This window comes from Sus scrofa, chromosome 17 (assembly GCF_054392235.1).
Source record: "Sus scrofa isolate SSC_HxYL_T2T_F1_AM1 chromosome 17, Sscrofa_HxYL_maternal_Yorkshire_Landrace_v2.0, whole genome shotgun sequence".
Lineage (NCBI taxonomy): Eukaryota > Metazoa > Chordata > Mammalia > Artiodactyla > Suidae > Sus > Sus scrofa.
In genome coordinates, this window is record NC_139399.1 from 43,038,254 (window position 1) to 43,049,460 (window position 11,207).

General features: G+C 53.5%; 1 protein-coding gene across 12 annotated transcripts in view; it reads right to left on the reverse strand.

Annotated features, from left to right (window-relative positions):
- Positions 1–3,099: 3,099 nt before the first annotated feature.
- BCL2L1 (BCL2 like 1) overlaps positions 3,100–11,207 on the reverse strand; it is a 49,601-nt gene continuing 41,493 nt past the window's right edge. For 11 of the 12 annotated variants that reach the window (XM_085002856.1, XM_021077296.2, XM_021077300.2 and 8 more), the window contains exon 3: positions 3,100–4,768. In XM_085002856.1, coding sequence (XP_084858982.1) covers positions 4,631–4,768 — 138 coding nt within the window. In that variant the 3' untranslated portion in view covers positions 3,100–4,630. 12 annotated transcript variants of the gene reach the window in all.

An 11,207-nucleotide genomic window follows, 5' to 3' on the forward strand; every position in this document is an offset into this window, starting at 1 on the left:
ACGCCTGACCCTTAACCCACTGAACAAGGCCAGTGATCGAACTGGCAACCTCTTGGTTCCTAGTCGGATTCGTTCCTGCTGCACCACGATGGGAACTCCCTATTCTTCTCATGTGTTTTAGATCCTGTTTGTTATAACTTAGGCTTGTGTGTTCATAAATATATTGGCCTAGAATGCCCTTTCCTTTCCTTCTTTGCCTTCCTTCTTGCTTGCCTTTCCTCTCTTCCTCTGTGCTATGCAGCCTTGCACGGTTTTCATAACCATTATATAATTTTATCAAAAAAAAAAAAAAGTTTGAGGAAGTTCCCATGTGGTACAGGCGGGCTAAGGATCTGGCGGTTGCTATAGCTATGGTGCAAGTACCAACTACAGTGTAGGTTTGATCCCTGGCCCCAGAACTTTTACATGCCGTGGTTATGGCTAAAAAAAAAGGATTTGAAAGCTTTAGGTCATTTTCTATGTTCCGGAACTCATGACTGATTAATTAATTAATTAAAAAATTTTTGGCCTTACCCATGGCATGTGGAAGTTCCTGGGCCAGGGATCAAACCTGAGCCACAGCAGTGATAATGCCAATCTTTAACTCACTGAGCCACCAGGGAACTCCTTGATTATTTTAAAATACTCAAGGGAGGTCCTATTGTGGCTTAGCAGGTTAAGAACCCAACTAGTATCCATGTGGATGCAAGTTTGATCCCTGGCCTCACTCAGTGGATTAAGGATCCAGCAGTGTTGCAAGCTGCAAATGCAGCTTGGATCTGGTACTGCTGTGGCTGTGGTGAAGGCCTGCAGCTACAGTTCCAATTCGACCCCTAGCCTGGGAACTTCCACATGCTGCTGGTGCAGCCCTAAAAAAAAGACAAAAGATAAAAATAGGAAAAGAATGAATCTGCCATAAGTTAATTGTTGAAGCTCTATGATGAGTACCCAGGGTTTGTGTATGACCATGGAAACTTCTCTAAGATTCACTATTAAGGTGGAAAAAGCAAGGCACAGTATGTATATTACCATTTGTGTAAAAAAAAAGGATCAGAATATATATATATTTTGTCTTTTCAGGGCCGCACCAGTGGCATATGGAAGTTCCCAGGCTAGGGGTCAAATCCGAGATGCAGCTGCTGGCCCACGCCACAGCCAGAGTCACAGCCACAGCCACAGCCACAGCAATGCGGATCTGAGCCGAGTCTGTGACCTACACCACAGTGCACGGTAATGCTGGATCCTTAACCCACTGAGCAAAGCCAGGGATTAAACTCCCACCCCACATAGTTGGGTTCTTAACCTGCTCAGCCACAATGGAAACTCCGAGAATATATTTATATTTATGTATTAGCCTTTGTATAAAGAAGTTTCTAGAAGGGTGGATATTAAGAATCTGGGGAGGGGACCTTGAGTGGCTAGGTTAAGGGACAGGGGTCAGGGACGCATTGTGGGCCTAAGGGTAGCAGGAGGCTGGAGGCTTTGGTCTTGAACCAAGGGGAATGGTGACCCTGAGCCCCAGGAGAGCCGTGACAAGTTCTTTTTTTTAGGGCCGCATCTGCGGCATGTGGAGGTTCCCAGGCTAGGGGTCTAATCGGAGCTACAGCTGCCAGCCTACGCCACAGCCACAGCAACGCTGGATCCGAGTGGAATCTGCCACAGTTATGACAACGCTGGATCCTTAACTGAGAGAGGCCAGGGATCGAACCCGCAGCCTCATGGTTCCTGGTCAGATTCGTCTCCGCTGGGCCATGACGGGACCTCCCCTTGGCAAGTTCTGAATCTGGTACCCATGAGTTGGAAGTGTAGACGTCCTTCCGGTGAACATGGCAGAGGATGGAGGGGAGGACACCACGGAAATCTGGCCAGACAGAGGTCGTGGGCACTCTGGGAGGGAATCTGGGTTGGGAGTGGCTTTTAGGTGGCAACCATCGGCCACCAGGGGGCAGTCAAGCTCGGTCCTTAAGGGTGGTGGGGCGGAGAGCCTGAGGCAGGTCCTGCCCCCCAGGCCCGCCCCCTTAGCTGGAGTTCTGCTCCCTTTCCCAGACCCCTCCCTGACCTCTGGCCACAGCCACGTGAACTCCACGAGGAGCACCTCCTTCCTCCTCCTAGGAGTCCGCTTGATGGTGGGGTCATCGCTGCTGCCCCCTCAACTTCCAGCCCCCCCAAACTTTGCTAGGTTATCTCATTCAATCTTGATGACAACTGCTTGAGATGGGCACTACCGTCCTACCCATTTCATAGATGGGAAAGCTAGGGCATAGAGAGGCTAGGTAACTTGCCCAAAGACCAGGAATGCTGACTCAGGATACACACCTGGCCTGTCCACCCTCAGAACTGGAGCATTAACCAAACCATGGCTTCTCCACTCTGCTCCCCTTTGAGAACCTTCTTCACACAGCAGCCAGAGGGCGCTTTGGGGGCCATAAGGGGTATATCACTCCCTGACAACCTTCCTCTGGCTCTCCCTGCCCTCAAGATCAAGTTCGGTCCCCCTCAATCCACCTCTGGCACCATATTGACCCAGGAGCCCACAGACACACCGACTTTTCTTCAACCTGAAGAAAACTCTTTGCTCTTCCTGTGCATTTGCTTCAACAGAGCCACTCTTCTTGCCTCCCTGCTTCTTTTGGATAATTCTTATAGCCTGCCTGTTCAGGCCCTGGCTCTGATGTCACTTCCTCCAGGGAGCCCTCCCTGAATCCCAGACAAGCTCAGGTTCTGTGTGAAATGCTGTTGGACACTCGTTACGAGCCTTTTGGGTTGTACTGGTCTCAGACATGTGCTTCGCTTTGTAATTATAATCATACCCCTATTCCCAAATCTCAAATCACCTCTCTAGCGCTCTCACTGATCCAGCAGCCAGTCTTGGGGCATTATCTTTAAAACGTTATCTCAAATCTGACCCCTTCTTACCTCCTTCCCCACTAGGTCCTTTATGTCTTGCCATGATTCCTCAGGGTCACCCTGTTGCCTCCTCTGCCCTGCAACAGCTGGCACCATCCTTATATTCATCTGGCTGTCCCCACTGCCCTCCCTGGCAGCCTCTCTGCCAGCCAAGCAGCCCCCACCCCCACCCCCCCGCTGGCCCCGTCCCGCAGCACACTGAAGCCTGGGCCCTTTGTTCACTGAATCAACACAGTTTATTACTGAACTGCACTTTCACCTTCACACAGACTATTTCAAAGAGCTGGAACAAGTGTGGGGTGGGGGTTGGGGGAGGGACAGGTGTCCCTCAGGAGCCAGGACCCCCGGCTGGCTTCCCCGGACCAGGGCAGGGGAGGGAGCATCAGGCTGTTTGACCTCCGGGCACCAGCTCTCCACGTGCACACGCACAGCAAGCCAGCAGCTCCTCACACATAAATACAGACACGCTTAACAAAAATAGTATATCATCTTCACAAGGAATAAAAACTAGTCTCAAATATGTACAGCAGAGAGCCCGGGGTGGCCGGGGCTAGGCCGGGACCCCCAGGGATGAGACAGGCCATGGGTGGAGCAGAGGAGAGAAGGAGGCCTGAAGAGCTCCTGGCCAGGCCACTCTGACCTCGGCAGCCCGGCTGCCCAGGCTGAACGAGGGTGGTGCACAAATCGTTTGGGCCAGGCAGGCAGGTCTGGCCCCTCCAGCAGCCCTCCCTTCACGGCAGCATGAGGCTCTCCTTCCTGCCCTTCCTGCCTGAGGTAGGGAAGACCCTAGGGCTCCCACAGCTGCTCCCTGTAGCTCCCCTCACCTCTGGCTGAGGCTCCTGACCCCCATGGGCAGCAGCCCAAGGCAAAGATGCCACAGGCTGATCTCCTTGCAGGAAGTGAGGCAGCTGAGGCCATAAACAGCTCTGGGGCACCTGTCTAGGGCCCAGTTGGTCCCTCAGTCATGGTCATGGGAGCTGGGGAAGAGGAAGGGGAAGGGAGCGGAGGTGGTGCTAAACCGCGAGGGCCACCCGAGCTTTGGCGTGGGGTGCTTCCTGCAGCTACAGCCCCCTCCATCCCAGGTGGGGCTGACCTCTAGCCAGAGGCCTCTAGTGGACACTGGGATTTGGGGGTAGGGACTTTGGCCAGGCCAGAGGTGGGGAGAGGGTCCTGGTCCTTTTTACTTTCTCCCAAGCAGCCTGAATCCGTAATTAGTCAGAAGTGGCCCTAAGTAGCTCTTGGAGGGTGGGCATGAAAGGAAGGGGAGCCCAGGTCCGGGAGGGGGAAGACAGGAAATGATCAATTCTGAGGCCACAAACATCAAAACGAAGGCAATCTAGTCTCTTTTTCTGGGGAAAAGGGTCAGAAAGCTCTCTGTGTCCTGGGCAGGAGAGCATTCTCTGGGAGGCTGGGGGAGGGGCTCCACCTATTAGGCAGGGAATTCTGGCCCCTGCCACAATCCCTCCACCACCCTGGCACCTGCCAGCTTCCATGGGGCAGATTTGGGGGAAACTTTGTGGGTTTTGAGGCCAGGAGAACTGAGGTGTTGGGGAAGGCGGCTCTCACAGAAGCATGGTAGATTCTAGAAACTAACTGCAGGGGACCAGGTTAGGCCCAACCCTGTGAGGGGTGGGTAGCGGTGGGCTGCACGTAGTGGTTCTCCTGGTGGCAATGGTGGCTGGACGGAGGGACGTGGTGGGGGCGGGGGGGGGTGTGAGAAGGTGAGTAGGTGGTCAGTGTCTGGTCATTTCCGACTGAAGAGCGAACCCAGCAGAACCACCCCAGCTAGAGTCATGCCCGTCAGGAACCATCGGTTGAAGCGCTCCTGGCCCTTCCGGCTCTCAGCTGCTGCATTGTTTCCGTAGAGTTCCACAAAAGTGTCCTGCAGGGAGACAGGAGAGAAAGGGAACATGTGGTTTGAGGCCTCAAACTGTGCTGAGGGTGGGTGGGCCGAAGGGGGGCTGTCTGCATGCAGTGGCTTTGGTGATTTGAGAAACAGTAGCTGTCTGTGACCTCTCTTGGCCAGAAAAAGGGTTAAGGGCTGCCCTCCCTCCTGACCCTCGGGTGGGAAAAACCAACCCATTTTACTGTTGAGAAAATAGGTGCAAAGTGGGAAAGAGTTTTGTCCAAGGTCAGACAGCTTCAGAACCTGGGGTGGGAAAGGGATGGCCAGGGGCAGGGGACTGACAGGAAGCCAGGTGGCCAGAGAAGCATGACAAGAGGAAGGGAGAAAGGAGTTGAGGGTGTGGGATGAGCGAGAGTTGGACCACGCGTGGTCTGGAGTTTGGAGTTGAGCCCAAGGGCAGTGCAGAACCACCAGGTCTCAGGCTTCCCACTGCTGCAACAGAGGGAGGGAGGGAAAGAAAGAGGAGAGACAGGGCTAAATTCCCAGAGCGATTCAGGGGCAGAGCAGGTCTGCAGGGAGGCTCTGACCAGGACAGGCGGATGGGTGGGCAGAGCAGGGCAGAGTAGAGACAGTAAGAAATGATGCAGGACTGGGAGTTCCCATCATGGCACAGCGGAGGCAAATCCGACTAGGAACTATGAGGTTGTGGGTTCAATCCCTGGCCTCGCTCAGTGGGTTAAGGAACCGGTGTTGCTGTGGCTGTGGTGTAGGCTGGTGGCTGCAGCTCCGATTAGACCCCTAGCCTGGGAACCACCATGTGCTGCGGGTGCGGCCCTAAAAGGACAAAAAGACAAAAAGGAAAAAAAAAAAAGAGAGAAATGATGTAGGACTGGAATGGGGATTGGAATGAGGAGGACTGGAATGAGGGCCTGGCCCTGTCCCGGACCCCACGGGGCATGATCCTGGGCCCAGGAGGTGAGCAACAGCCTTCTGCCCTGAAGCTAGTCAGGAGGGAAGCACATGATATGGGGAAGGAGGGGCTGCGGGTTAAGTTATCCAGCCTAGGGTAGAGCCAGCCCGTGGGCAGGGAGAGGGGAACTTGGAGCACCCTTTAATGAGTGAGCTTGGCACCCCATTTGTCCTTTAATTCTCTGAACAACACTGCAGTGTGATGCTGTCTCACCCCACTGACAGACCAGGAAGCCGGACCTCTCAGTGCAGAGGGACTTGATCAGGTCACCCAGCTTTGCGGTGGAACCAGAATCCGCACATGTTAAATCAGCATGCTGTGTGTGTGGAGGGAGGGGATGGGTCACTGCCTGGTTCCAGAGATGGCATTCCTGCCTCCCCATCAAGAGCTCACACCTCTACCTGGGCCCAACTCGCTGAGTGGCGGCTGTTCCCTCAGACGTGCCTGCCATTTCCGGTTGGCCCTACTGTGCTGGCTGTGATATCTAGTCTGAACAACACCCCTCACTCCATGCCCCATGCAGAGGTTTTTACAAACAGATGAGGGAGCGCCTATCGTGGTGCAGTGGAAACGAATCCGACTAGGAACCATGAGGTTGTAGGTTCAATCCTTGGCCTCGCTCAGTGGGTTAAGGATCTGGCATTGCTGTGGCTGTGGTATAGGCCGGCAGCTGCAGCTCCGATTGACTCCTGGCCTGGGAACCTCCATATGCCGAGAGCGCGACCCTAAAAAAACACCCAAAACAACACAGATCAGATCACGGCACACCAACAACTTTCAGAAAGCCAGCATCATGTCTGTTCATATCCCTGGTACCTAGCAGAGGGCCATGCGCACTGAGCTGCCAACTTGACTCAAAGAATCCTCAACACTTATTAAGCCGTTAGGGAAGTCGCAGTGATAAATGAACCAGAGCCCTTCCAGAAAAGCTCACCATCTGCTTGGGAAAAGGCATTGGGAGGGGAAGGCAGGCAGGTGGGGAAAGCCCCGCCATTCAGACCACATCACTCCATGCTCTGAAACTCCCCATCACACATGGAATAAAGTCCTTCCCACAGCCAGCAAGTCCAGCAGGACCGTGCCCCTCCCTACCACACAGTCCACCCCAGCTGCACTGGCCTCCCTGCTGTTCCTGGAATATCCGCTGAGCTTGGTACCTTGCTGCCTTGTGTTGCCTGAACACTCGACCCCAGGTCTTCACCTCCCTTACTCCCTTGTCTCACTCCTGACTCGACTCAAATGCCATCTCCTCAGAGAAGTCTGCCCGGGCCACCCTGGCTAAAATGCTACCCCACCCCACCCCCTTTCTCCCTATCCCCTTACCTTATTTTTCTTCTGAGCACTTGCAAAAGAAGAGTCTACCCTTGGTCTTGGTTTTGATTTGTCTCCTGCAGGAGATGTGGCTTGATGAGGCAGAGAGCCTGTCTTGTTTCTAGATACCCAGTACCCAGAACAGCGTCTCGCACACAGTTGGTGCTTCATAAATACATGAGTAGAACAAAGGTCTTGCATGTCTCCTAAGTGCCAGGCATTGTCATCCCACTTTACCTTCATCAGAATCCCCAGATGTTGGAGTTCCCACTGTGGCTCAGCAGTAAGGAACTTGACTAGTATCCATGAGGAGGCAGGTTCAATCCCTCACGGGATTGTGGCGTAGGTCACAGACGCAGCTCGGATCCCATGCTGCTGTGGCTGTGGTGTAGGCCGGTGGCTACAGCTCTGATTCGACCCCTAGCCTGGGAACTTCATATGCTGCAGGTGAGGCCCTAAAAAAAAAAAGGAATGTAGAGCTCTGAGCCCCAGTTACCTGTTCTCAGACAACTGAGGATAGAGTAAGTAGGAAAGCCTGGGGTCACCCAGCTAACAGGTGGCAGAGCCAGAATCAAAACCTAGGACTGCCTGGCCCCAACAGAGTGCTGCCACAGAGGGAGGCTGGGATGGAGGCAGAGCCTTGGGTATGAGGGGAGAAGGACAGTGGCAGCAGCCAGTGTCCTCACTCTTTGGCCGCACTGCTGCCCAGGCTCTCCTCCTCCATCTTGGTTAGCCTTCATGGGTGTTGACAGACCAGAAAATTCTTAGAGGAATTTTAATTTTTCTTGTCCTAAGTGAAGCAGGCTCAGGTGAAGTCACAAAAAGATCTGTGATGGAGGAGAGTCCTGGGCTGTGGGGAGCATTAAGAGAAGGGAGGCCACAGCCAGAAGGCCCTTGTTATCCCAAGGGGCTAAATGTCCCACAAGAACCCAGGACACAGGGGTGCAGCCAAAGTGGGAGAGGCCTGGCTCCCTGGATGGGAACTTTCCTGAAGTAGAGGTCTGGCAGCCACAGGAAATTTTCAGCTCTGGGGCTGAGTTGGAGTAAACAGGGCCTGTCCCTGCAAGGGCACAAAGCACTCACTGTCCAGGAACAGTCATTCCAGGGTGGAGGGAACATTCTCCTGCTGGTGCCACAGAGACAAGGCTCAGATCTGCCCAGCCCCCACCCACGCAGTCCCGGTTGGACAACCTTCATCTCCATTTCAGAAGTGCCTTCTCCTAGGGAGGGAGGGGGCAGAGGACCGTGGGTTCTGGGGACTGCTTTTGCAGCCAACATGAGCAAAATGGGGTGTGCTGTTCCAGGGCGGGGCTGGGGAGGCAGTGGTGTGGGTATATTTAGCCCAAGGTTCACACACACACACACTTGGAAACAAACACAGCCATTTTCTCAGTGGGCGGCTGCTCTGGATAAATAAACAAGATTGTGGAGCAGCCCTGGTCTGGAAAAGCAGAGATCAGCCCCCACTGCTGCTCAGTGGCTCTCAGAGGTTTCAGCCAGAGCTGGCATGGTGGGCAGGGAGTGAGATGTAAGGGTGGGGTTCAGGGAGGTTTCCGATGTCACAGAGGCTCTCAGGAGACCCAGGCCTAAGAGGCTACCTGCATCCTCAGCGTGCATTAGAGCAAAGCGGGGCATTTCTCTTTGCAGCTGCAACTGCTACCACGGCACCCATGTGGGGTCTTCAGGACCACTGGGGACGGGTAGTGGCGAATGACCTCCCTGAGAGAACCATGGACTCCTAGCCAGGCAGACCCCAAGTCAGCAAGGCCAACCCACTCACCCACACTACAGTCTCAAATAGCCAATTTGTGGCAGAACTTGGACTAGGAATCGGGGTCTCCTGATTTGACATTGGGGCCCTTCAAAGCGATGAGACAAGAACCAGGGTCCCCAGGAGAAGCTAAGGCTGGGATCACTTTCAAGATGCTGCCTCCAACAATCCGGGCCACATGTGCGGACTAGCCGCCCCCTGCACTCCAGAGGGCCTCAAGCCTGTGTTTCTTTGCTAACACTGTCCTCCAACTAGTCACCCTGCCCACGTCTCCCCTCCCCAGTCAGCCCACTCCTACTCAGCTTATATGACCCCACTTTGGAGTCCTGCCTTCCGAGAAGACCTCCCTTTTCATCCCGCCTTTAACTCCAGGATGAACGGCTCCTCTGTGCTCCCAGGGGTTTTGGACCTTCATTCACACCATAACTATTTACTGGGCACCTTACCATGCTCCGAGCCCAGCCCTGGAGACACAGCGGTGAACAAGACAAACGAGGGCCCTGCCTTCACAGAGCTTATGTTCTAGTCTGCTCATTTTCCATCGGGGGTGGGGTGGGCAGAAAGCCATACACACTACAGCTGTGGTATTCAAAGTCATGGCAGAGCAACAAGGACAAAAACGTCTAAAATACTCCTTAGCGGAAGGGGTGGTAAGCATAAAAAGGTTGAATAACACTGTCCTAGTAGGAAGCAGAAAGAAAAGGAGCCAAGACAATTTCAGAGATGATGAGGATTTGAAGACAGTAACCTGGGCAGGTGATAAAGACCTGGGGACTGGTGAAGGTAGAGTGGTCAAAGAAGGTGTATCTGGGGAAGTGAGATTTGAGCTGAGACCTGAGTGATACGGTGGCAGTGGCCAAAGGAGGATCCAAAATGTTGGGTGATGGAGTACCCTGGTGGCCTAGTGGGTTAAGGATCTGGCGTTATTACTGCTGTGGTAAGAGTTTGAATTCTGGCTGGAACTTCCGCATGCCGTGGGCACAGCCCAAAAAAAAAAAAAAAAAAAAAAAAAAATATATATATATATATATATATCGGATGAAAAAGAGCATGTTCTGGCAGAAATAACATGTGCAAAGGCTCTGAGGTGGGAAGAAAGGGCAGGGGCATCCCTAGGTCGAGGCCTTCTGTCTGTGTGTCAGTCTCTCCCAGCAGTCTGGGGACTCAGGGCAGGCAGGGACCAAGATCGACCACGTCTGAGGCCAGGGGCCCATCCAGACAGGCAGACTGATTTCAGCTAGATCTCTGTCCAGAGATAGCTCAGGGCACAATGCAGGTCACCCTGCGGCCAACTGCAACCCATCAGGAAAAAGGTTGGCACAACAATGCCCCGAGTGCAAGTGGACCACCTGCCCTGCCAGGGTCTGGAGTGCAGTCCCTGCTTGAATCCAGTTAGTCCTCCTGCTCCCATCCTTCTCCTCTTCTCACCTCCTACTTCTTCACAGTTCCTTCTGGCAGTGTGACTTGGAGCAGGTGACTTCTCCAGCCCACAGTGCCCTCACTTGTTAAAACGACAATAACTGTTATCATGGCTGCGGACCTTTATCACGTGGCTGACTGCTCTGCCTGTGCCAGGCCCTGAGCAAAAAGCCCTGTACTCTGAGGAGGCCGTGTTCCCTCATCATAGGCACAATCATGTTCACTTGAGCGACTATTGCCTTTTTTTGGTTAGTTTTTTTTTTTGCCTTTTTAGGGCCGTACCTGTGGCATATGGAAGTTCCCAGGCTAGGGGCTGAATTATAACTGCAGCTGCCAGCCTACACCACAGCCACAGCAACGCGGGATCCTTAACCCACTGAGTGAGGCCAGGGATCAAACCCGAGTCCTCATGGATACTGGTCGGGTTTGTTACTGCTGAGCCATGATGGGAGCTCCCTTGAGTGACTATTTTCTGTCCTGTCTCCTCGACTAGGCTGTATGTGGTTTTTGTCACCTGTATCTCAAGAACCTGGTGCGATACCTGGAACATAGCAGGTGCTGTTCTAAATGAACCTATTTGAACTGAACCAGTGAATGACTCCTTTCAGTTACTCCTCAGAACATTTATCGTGGCTTCATTGTACTGATGTGAAAATGGGGACTTCGGCATTCATCCACAATCTCTATCTAGGAAGTGGGGGGCTAGGATTCGTCTGAGTTTTGGCTTCTCGTTCATTCTGATCTCAGTCCCTGCTGTCTCCTCAGTGGCAGTGGCAGTGGCTGACACTGCCTACAGGACACTCTTCTTGGCCCTTTCTGTGGATGACTTCATTTAACTGCCTCTACCGGTCAGTGGGCACTCCTGTTAACCTGTCACATAGCTGATGGATCCGAGGCCCACAGATGATGTGTGTGACTTGCCCAAGGTCACACAGTGACCTGGTGATCTGGCTGGGTTGCCTGCACCAACAATCTGGCTCGGGTGCCTTTGCTACCAACCTCTA